The sequence below is a fragment of the Rhinolophus sinicus genome, chromosome 16, assembly GCF_057876585.1.
Source record: "Rhinolophus sinicus isolate RSI-liver-muscle chromosome 16, RSI-T2T, whole genome shotgun sequence".
Lineage (NCBI taxonomy): Eukaryota > Metazoa > Chordata > Mammalia > Chiroptera > Rhinolophidae > Rhinolophus > Rhinolophus sinicus.
Genome location: NC_142516.1, coordinates 6,479,406 through 6,488,404, shown reverse-complemented (window position 1 = coordinate 6,488,404; position 8,999 = coordinate 6,479,406). Strand labels below are relative to the sequence as shown.

General features: G+C 45.3%; 1 protein-coding gene across 1 annotated transcript; it reads left to right on the top strand.

Annotated features, from left to right (window-relative positions):
- Positions 1-986: 986 nt before the first annotated feature.
- On the top strand, positions 987-7,796 carry SET (SET nuclear proto-oncogene). Its single transcript, XM_074331132.2, has 8 exons — positions 987-1,404; positions 2,878-2,935; positions 3,589-3,731; positions 4,088-4,191; positions 4,294-4,407; positions 5,029-5,199; positions 5,290-5,436; positions 6,022-7,796. The coding sequence occupies exons 1-8, from the start codon at positions 1,332-1,334 to the stop codon at positions 6,043-6,045; spliced, it is 834 nt and encodes a 277-aa protein (XP_074187233.1). The 5' UTR covers positions 987-1,331; the 3' UTR covers positions 6,046-7,796.
- The last annotated feature ends 1,203 nt before the right edge of the window (positions 7,797-8,999 follow it).

Sequence of the window (8,999 nt, the reverse complement as noted above, 5' to 3'; positions counted from 1 at the left end):
TGCTGCACGTTGCTGCACGTTGCTGCACGTTGCTGCACGTTGCTGCACGTTGCTGCACGTTGCTGCACGTTGCTGCACGTTGCTGCACGTTGCTGCACGTTGCTGCACGTTGCTGCACGTTGCTGCACGTTGCTTGGACTGGCGCTTATCAGTGAGTAGGGTTTTTTGTGAGCATAAGGCACTGAGTTGGGCCGGAAAGAGCCGAAGATTAATGTGGCACCTCCTTGCCTTCAGAGGACTTCCACTTCAGTGCCGCCCTGCTTAAATGTCACCACTGACACAACGTTCTCATTTGTGAGCCTTTTTTTTTTTTTTCATTTTATAATTTTATAACACATAGTACTGAGGGGAAAAGTGACTTGCTCAAGAGCACACAGCTCGCGTGGACTGAAAGCCAGGAAAAAGCCATGTGAGTGGACTGGACAGCTTTGGTATTTGCAAACAAGCCTGAGTGGTCGGAATAGTAGCTTCCCCATCTAGAAAATAGGATGGAGGTGCCGCCTTCCATCCTCCCCAGTAGTGTCCCAGGGCGCAGAACCCGGGGTGAATGTATTTCTGAGTCTCGATGTGAAGCCAGGCTACTACTAGGCCTCCAGTTTTGGGGGGCTGCGAACACCCTTCTCCCGCGCCACCCGCGGGGAAGGGAAGCCGTTGCGCCACCACGTGACGCGCCTGCCGAGGGGCCTGCGTGCTGGCCGGCGAGGCCCTGCCACTTGGGCCGCTGCGCGCCCGTAGCGCGCAAACGTCCCGGGTCGGGCTGCAGAAGGGGAAAGCGGGGGAGGGGAGCGCAGCGCGGGGGGCCGGCCCCGTACGTCGCCGCGTTCCTTCCTCCCGCCTCTTCGCCAGGCCCTGTGTCTCCTCGCCGCGGTTCCGCCCCCTCGTCCCGGAGCCCCAACCAATGGCTAGGCGGCGCGAGCCTCTCCGGCCGAAGGCGGGGCGTGCGCGCGGGGCCTGGCGCGCCTGCGCCCTGCCGCCCGCCCCTCGCCGAGAGGAGGAGGTGGAGGAGGAGGCGGCTCGGGGAGATCGAGCAGCAAGCTGGAGCGCGGAGCGTGAGTGAGGGAGCCCAGCCGCCTGCCCGCCCGCCGCCGCCTCCCCTCCGCAAGCAGGAGCCCGGGCCGGGGCCCGGCACGCTGCCCCAGCCCCTCCCTCGTCGTCAGGCCGCGAGGGCAGCGCGCGCGAGCTAGGGGGAGGGAGAGCGAGCGGGCGCCGGGAGGAGGCGGCCGGACCGAGCGAGCGCCCGCGCGTGTGGCGTGAGGGGAAGCCGCTGCCCGCCCCCTTCGCCTTCCCTTCTCTCCCCCTCCCCGCTCCCCCCCCAACCGCGGAGCAGCACCATGTCGGCGCCGGCGGCCAAAGTCAGTAAAAAGGAGCTCAACTCCAACCACGACGGGGCCGACGAGACCTCAGGTGAGGAGCAGGCGAGGCGGGGGCCGGCCCGCGCCGCCATCTTCGCCGCCCGCCTGGCCCACAGGCCGCCGGCGGGGCGCGGGAGCGCGGGGGGCGCTGGGCGGACGGGCCGGCGCGCGCCTCGGCGCCCTTTTTTGTGCGCGCGGGGCCGGGGCCGGGGTGGCGCCGCGGCGGCGGACGGCGCTGCGAGGCGGGGGCGCTGCGGCCTGTTCGGCGCGGGCGGAGGAGACCCCCCCTTCCTCTCCCCCCTCCCTCGCTCTCCTCCCCCTCCCTCCCTCCCGAGAAGCCTCTCTTTATTGTGCTCCGCCATGATGCCTCGCTCCCATCAGCCGCCGCCGCCGCCACATGGTGCGGCCGGACGCGGCCCCGCGCTCGGGCCTCCGCGCGGCTCCCCCTTCGTGCCCGGCCCGCGGGCGGCGCCCCCGTATCCCCACCCGAAGGCCGGCCCCGACGCGGCCCTCTGCCTGGAGATGGGGCGGGGTGGGGGCTCGGGGAAGCACGCGGCCGGCCGCGCACTGGGCCCGGGCTGCTTGGGAGGATGCTCCGGCCGGCCCCGGTTACTCCCCACGTGGGGCGGCCACCTCGTCGCGGCAGCGCGCTGAGAAAGCTGGCGCGGCGACCAGGGTGTCGGAGGGTCTTTACAATGGCCCTTAGAAAACCTCCTAGCCTTTTCTGTAAAGGCTTTCTCGGCAGGGGGCTGCAAAACCCGGGATGGTTACCGGAAATGAACCGCGCGATCAGGCCCCTTCACGCCCACTTAGCTCCGTAGGTTTTGCAGTCTTTACCGGACAAAAGGGCACCTTTTCTTTTCCAAAGCTCACTCCCTTTTCCACCTTTCTGTGGCTCGTAGTTTTGTGACTTCATGCTTGTTCCCTGTAAGTGTGCTCCAAAATCATGTGGGGCCGCACCTGTGATCAGCTCGCCTGAAATTGGGTTGGAGGGGTGAGAAAGGTCAGATACGAATCTTGGGGTTCTATTCTAAGAAGGTAAAGTCGAGTGTTCACGATGGTGGGGTAGTTCTGCGACCCTTCCCTCTTTCCTGTCTTTGTAGGCGTGTCTGGTGTCTTGTAAATAGACATTGAGGGATATTTTCAGCTTTCTGTTAAAAGTGATTCTACCATTGAGATACATGGGTAGTGTCTTGATTTTTGTTACTGGCATGGGTTACTTTCCGTATTCTAGTTAACAGCTGGTCCTAGTGTATTGCAGGTACGTAATGTGATAAATAATAAATGACAATTGGTCTTTTTCTTGTAACTATTAAGAAGTGCTTTTCTAGTCTAGCAGGTAGCATGATCTGTGAATAGTCTTTCAATTAAAAAATAGTCAGCTAAGTGCAGGAACACGTGGAGGGCATGACTTGTAGTTGTAGGCAGTTTCTTTTTTATAAACAGCTTTATTGATATAACACATCAAAGACAGTTAAGTTTATTCTCTAATTAGTATTGAGACTTACGCATCTTTTTCTTGCAGAAAAAGAACAGCAAGAAGCAATTGAACATATTGATGAAGTACAAAATGAAATAGACAGGTAAAGTTTTTCTTAATTTACTTTGGAGAACTTTTCTGAAATGCACCTTATGGTCTGGTGGTCATTGAAACTATGGTCAGATCTGTATCCACTGGCTAAGTGGAGATGATTAGAGATGATTGTAACTTAGTTGGGGCTATGAAGAGTCATTGTTATTTTTTGTGGAATGTTTGTAGTCACCAGAAAGCTCTTGATGAGTATACTGACCTTGTAAAGACTGGGTTTGCTTTCAAAGGCTACAAATTGTCTGAATTGCAGTGCATGGACTTCTGAAAGTTTAGCATTATGGCATCAGTATTGCTCTGGTTTGCCTTAATAACTTTGTTACTTGATTAGCAGCCTTCCCCCACCTTGCTCTGCCTGAGGGGAACATTTGAAGTTAGCCTGGTAACAGTAGATGAGTTAAATACACAACCTTACCAAAATTCTCTGAGCATTTTGAGAACTCATTTATTGAGTGCCTATTGGTAATGCAGATCAAATTGCCATCTTAGTTTTGACTTGAGTTTATACCTACAATCTAGGTGATTTGGTTATTATATAAATAGGTACTTAGCACTATTCTAAATTTAACGAGTAAATAACTGTAGTCTCAGCAATTTTTGTATTTGTCCAATACCATCATTATCAATGTGTCTTTTCACTTGCTTCAGACTTAATGAACAAGCCAGTGAGGAGATTTTGAAAGTAGAACAGAAATATAACAAACTCCGCCAACCATTTTTTCAGAAGAGGTCCGAATTGATCGCCAAAATCCCAAATTTTTGGGTAACAACATTTGTCAACCATCCACAAGGTATGTTGTGGCGGCTTTATTAAAGAATGGGATGTCCACTAGTTCACGAGTGGGGGGGACCTTGGGTGAGGACTCGGTCCAACGGATTGGTTATGTGCAGAGGTTGAAACACTCAGAGGGGAGGCTTGAATTAATGCCTTCTATTTAGAAGAGACTATTGTGAGGATTCCTGTTCAGTTACTTGATAAAAGATAGTGACAGCTTGACAGCTTTGATACTGTACCATTTGGTTTTCAGATAATGAATTTATGAACCCAAACATTTGGAAAATTTTAAAAGTGCTTTAACAAGCTCTTGAGTTGTTTGTTACTGCTGGTCTGTTTAATATTCATTTGACCTATAATTTGCTGGTCTAGTGTCTGCACTGCTTGGGGAAGAAGATGAAGAAGCGCTGCATTATTTGACAAGAGTTGAAGTGACAGAATTTGAAGATATAAAATCAGGTTACAGAATAGATTTTGTAAGTAACAGTAACTCTTGTTTGCCACTGTGGAAATTAATTGGAGCTTCGATTAGAAGAACTGTTTGTATTGTTTTCTAATCCTCTAATTCTTTATTATAGTATTTTGATGAAAATCCTTACTTCGAAAATAAAGTTCTCTCCAAAGAATTTCATCTGAATGAGAGTGGTGATCCATCTTCAAAGTCCACCGAAATCAAATGGAAATCTGGAAAGGTATTTGAGGAATTGTTGGGGGAAAAGTATCCTTTTGTATATTTTGATTTTAGTTGAGTCATTTACCAATATTTGGTGCTTTGGTAATGTGTTAAATGCGAATCCTTAAAATATGAAAAAAGACTCCAGTGTGTTAAACTCAAATATAATAGCTTGGAGCTCCTGTTACAAATTACAATCGCAACTTTTTAAAGAGATGGACTAAATTTTTTTTGGTTTCTATTTTGGTGACTGAGCTCTTCAAATGGCTTACCACTTCCCAAAGTCCATTTATGTCTGCATTTAATTAGTAAATATACTTTATCATACTGTGTTATGATACTGGCTGTTAAAGTGGAACTAATTTATGGAAAAGGCAACTTTAAATGGTACCTTTTTGGGGAAAAGCTTGTCATAAAATTGTAAGTCTTTGCACACCTACAATGCAAAGGACTCTTTGCTAGGACTCTTTCCTCTTTACGTTTGTAATTTCTTTTAGATGAGAATAATAGCGTAGATAATATACGGATGTCCTTTTTTTTGTTTTGTTCTGCTTTTGGGTTAAAAAACTCATTGTTTAAATTGTAGGGAATATAGGTGTGGTAGAGAGCCTGTATCAAAAGTTCTCCCATTTTCCTTTAGGATTTGACGAAACGTTCAAGTCAAACACAGAATAAAGCCAGCAGGAAGAGACAGCATGAGGAACCAGAGAGCTTCTTTACCTGGTTTACTGACCATTCTGATGCAGGTGCAGATGAGTTAGGAGAAGTCATCAAAGATGATATTTGGCCAAATCCGCTACAGTACTACTTGGTGAGTTGAAAATACTGTTTTAGTCAAGGTTGTACTTGTCTCATTTATTTGAAAATGAGTTCTTAAGATCTTAACTCTTGGTTTTTAAAGGTTCCTGACATGGATGATGAAGAAGGGGAAGGAGAAGAAGATGATGATGATGATGAAGAAGAAGAAGGGTTGGAAGATATTGATGAAGAAGGGGATGAGGATGAAGGTGAAGAAGATGAAGATGATGATGAGGGGGAGGAAGGAGAGGTAAAAGAAAATTTGGTTGAGTAAAAATAGTCTTGAAGGACTTCACCAGGTTACTTGAGGTGTATAGTATAATGGAACTGACTCCACTGATGATGGGAAGATTTGCAGAAAAGAGGAAGCTATTTTATTGTCCAGGAGTGAAAGAAACGTTGATAAGCCTGTTTTATCACTAATTTAACGAGTTCTGTTTTTGTGATTAGTTTCTATGACTACTCCATTCTCTTTTCCTACCCAGTTCTTAGCGAAAGTAGTACGGACAGTGCAGCTGGTCAAATTCTGAGAAATCTTCCCAAAGAACAAACATTTGCATGTTTAGGAGAAAAATAGTTATTGTAGATTGGTTTTGGGTTTGGATGATTAGGTCTGAAAGATGGCCAATGATTTGGTTAGTGCTGAAAAGTTAATTTATCTGAAACAGTGTCACTGGGTCTTTTAGTCAAGGTTTGATGCAGTGATGTATAGGTTCATAAAATTAGATGTCCCTGTAGTATGTTATGTTTGTGGAGGCCATCATGGTTCCTATGAATGCTGGGGAATGACTTCAGAATGACCCTAAAGATGAACTGTCCACTTTTTTTCTTACAGGAAGATGAAGGAGAAGATGACTAATGGAACATTGATGGATTCCAACCTTTTTTAATTTTCTCCAGTCCCTGGGAGCAAGTTGCAGTCTTTTTTTTTTTTTCCTCTTGTGCTCAGTCGCCCTGTTTTTGAGGTCTCTTTTCTCTCCTTTACACCATGGTTCTCACCTTATTTGGGGGGAAATAATTTCAGCAGAATACATTGGGAAAAGAATCTCTGCCCCTTTCTGTTCCAAATTCATTTTTATCCCTTCCTGTCGCAACAAAAACTTTATGGAATCAACACCACCGTGCTCTGTGGGAAAAAAGAAAAACCTTCTGCTCCCTTAGCTCTGCTGGAAGCTGGAGGGTGCTAGGCCCCTGTGTAGTAGTGCATAGAATTCTAGCTTTTTTCCTCCTTTCTCTGTATATTGGGCTCAGAGATTACACTGTGTCTCTATGTGAATATGGACAGTTAGCATTTACCAACATGTACCTGTCTACTTTCTCTTGTTTAAAAAAAGAAAAAAAAAACACAAAAAAAAAGGGGTTATAGAAGGTCAGCAAAGGGTGGGTTTGAGATGTTTGGGTGGGTTAAGTGGGCATTTTGACAACATGGCTTCTCCTTTGGCATGTTTAATTGTGATGTTTAACGGACATCCTTGCAGTTTAAGATGACACTTTTAAAATAAAAATTTCTCCTAATGATGACTTGAGCCCTGCCACTCGATGGGAGAATCAGCAGAAGCTGTAGGATCTTATTCGGAATTGACATCCTCTATTGTAATTTTGTTCCTCTTTATTTTTAAATTTTCTTTTTGTTTCACTGGAAAGGAAAGATGATGCTCAGTTTTAAACGTTAAAAGTGTACAAGTTGCTTTGTTACAATAAAACTAAATGTGTACACAAAGGATTTGATGCTTTTCTCTCAGAACAGGTTTGACTTGTATAACATATTGTCAAACTTTGTCAGGCTAACTCCCTATTTTTTGATACGCACTTTGCAGGATGACCTCAGGGCTATGTGGATTGAGTAAAGGGATTTGAATCAATGTATTAATGTCTCCATAGCTAGGAAACATCATGGGTACAATTTGCCATCAATTTCTGAAAGTTTCAAATCATTCCCGATACCAGATTGCTCAAAACTCAGTTCTGAGTATATTGTACCCTTAATTTGTATTTCAAATTGGCATTTTTTTAAAAAAATGGGCCTTTATTTACTTGGATATAATAATAGTGCCTGCCACCACCATCAGAGAGACCTGGTGCTCTAATGCCAAGTTACACGGGGCAATTGCTGGCATGTCTTCGTTGGCACTATAAAATGCTGCCAAGAAGACAGGCTCTCAGAGTAAGAAGTCCGCATTGGTGGTAAGAAACTCAGGTGAGGAGTACTTCTGTCTCTAAGTACCAGCTATTTAGCATATAGTTCTCAAATGAGACCCGTCTGTGTGAATCTGGGTGAGATGATGGACTCTGCTCTGCTAAATGCCATCATGCATAGAAGAACATTTTGAGAAGCTACCTAATGCCTAAGCTTTTTAATGCTGTAAAATATAGTAGCTAAAATTAAATGCCACTTAACTCTTTCAGAGTTGAATTAATGGACAGCCTGGTCAAATTCAAAGCTGTTTGATGTATAAAACTTTATAAATGGAACTATTCCATCAATAGGCAAAGTGTAATGAAAACCTATCTAGATGGATAGTATGTAATTTCTGCACAGGTCTCTGTTTAGTAAATACATCACTGTATACTGGTCAGGAATCTTGCTCCAATAAAGGAACGTAAAGATTTTTTTTGACTGGGGTCATTCTCCTTGTTTTGTAGAGAAACGTTTCTTGATTTTGGATTTAGATGATAAGCTAGTTTTTTGTCCTGTTACTTGGCGTTCATAGTGACTGGGGAAGGGGGGAAAATCCACAATAGTTAAGCAGTAAGTATAGTATAGATGGCATCTACATGAAATGTATAAAACACCTGAAGATACTACTATTACTTTGTAGAAAGTTCCTGAAGAGATTGGGTAATTGATTTTGAAGTTTCAGCATTTAAAGACCTTTTCACTAATGAACAAAAAGCAATTTGAATTAATACACATGGAAGTCAGTCATTTTTGTTTCACAAGTTACAGCTTACCAAAACTTTTATGTGCCGGTGAGATTGTGGCAGTGTTTGGTTATAGATCTCATTAAGTAGAATTTTCATAATGTCTTATTTTGGGAATGTGGTCAAAAACTAGGGATCCCCAAAGACTACTAATTCTTGAGATCACCCTTTAGTTTCCTTGTGCCTGCAAATCTTATGGAGAGCTCAGCCGTGGGAAAACAAAGTGATGACCTTCACGTACAGAGTAGCTAGTGTGCTTTGGGTCCAATTGCAAGGGGAGTTGGGCTGGCCCTTAGGCAAGTATATATTGGAAAGGGCTAGATGAACAGCTCAAAGCTCCTTTGATGTAGGACGTTTAAAATAGAAAAGAGCAAAAGGTGACTGTTTAGGTCATTGCTATGGGAAGAGGACATCCTCATCCCAAGCTGTGCTGTGCTGTTAGGCTCAGCTTATGAAGGGGATTTAACTATATGAATTGGGGTGTAGAGGACAGTATCCTGTAATGTGTCTACATATTTCAAAACCTTAACAAATATTCTATTTTAGACCATCCCGGCAGTTGAGGTTAATGTTGGTTTCTCCAATGATGTCCTGGTTTGTAAAAGACTTAACTGTATTCCCTCCGTGACAGGCCCTTACTATTTCACCCAAGTCAGCCTCTAAAATGTAGTGTTTAAACCATCCATGGAGTACCTGGATGCCCTGGGCTGACCAATTTGCTTTACATCTGGCCTGCTAGCTGTTAGGCTGTAAAAGGTACGAGTTTTTGACTTGAGGGATGTTGGGGGCCTTCAGGGCTTCACTCTGGACAATAGTGTTTAATTGATGTGGTAATCTTCATTATTACTGCTTTATAACAACTCGTTTCATGGTTTCACTTGGTCCCAGAAA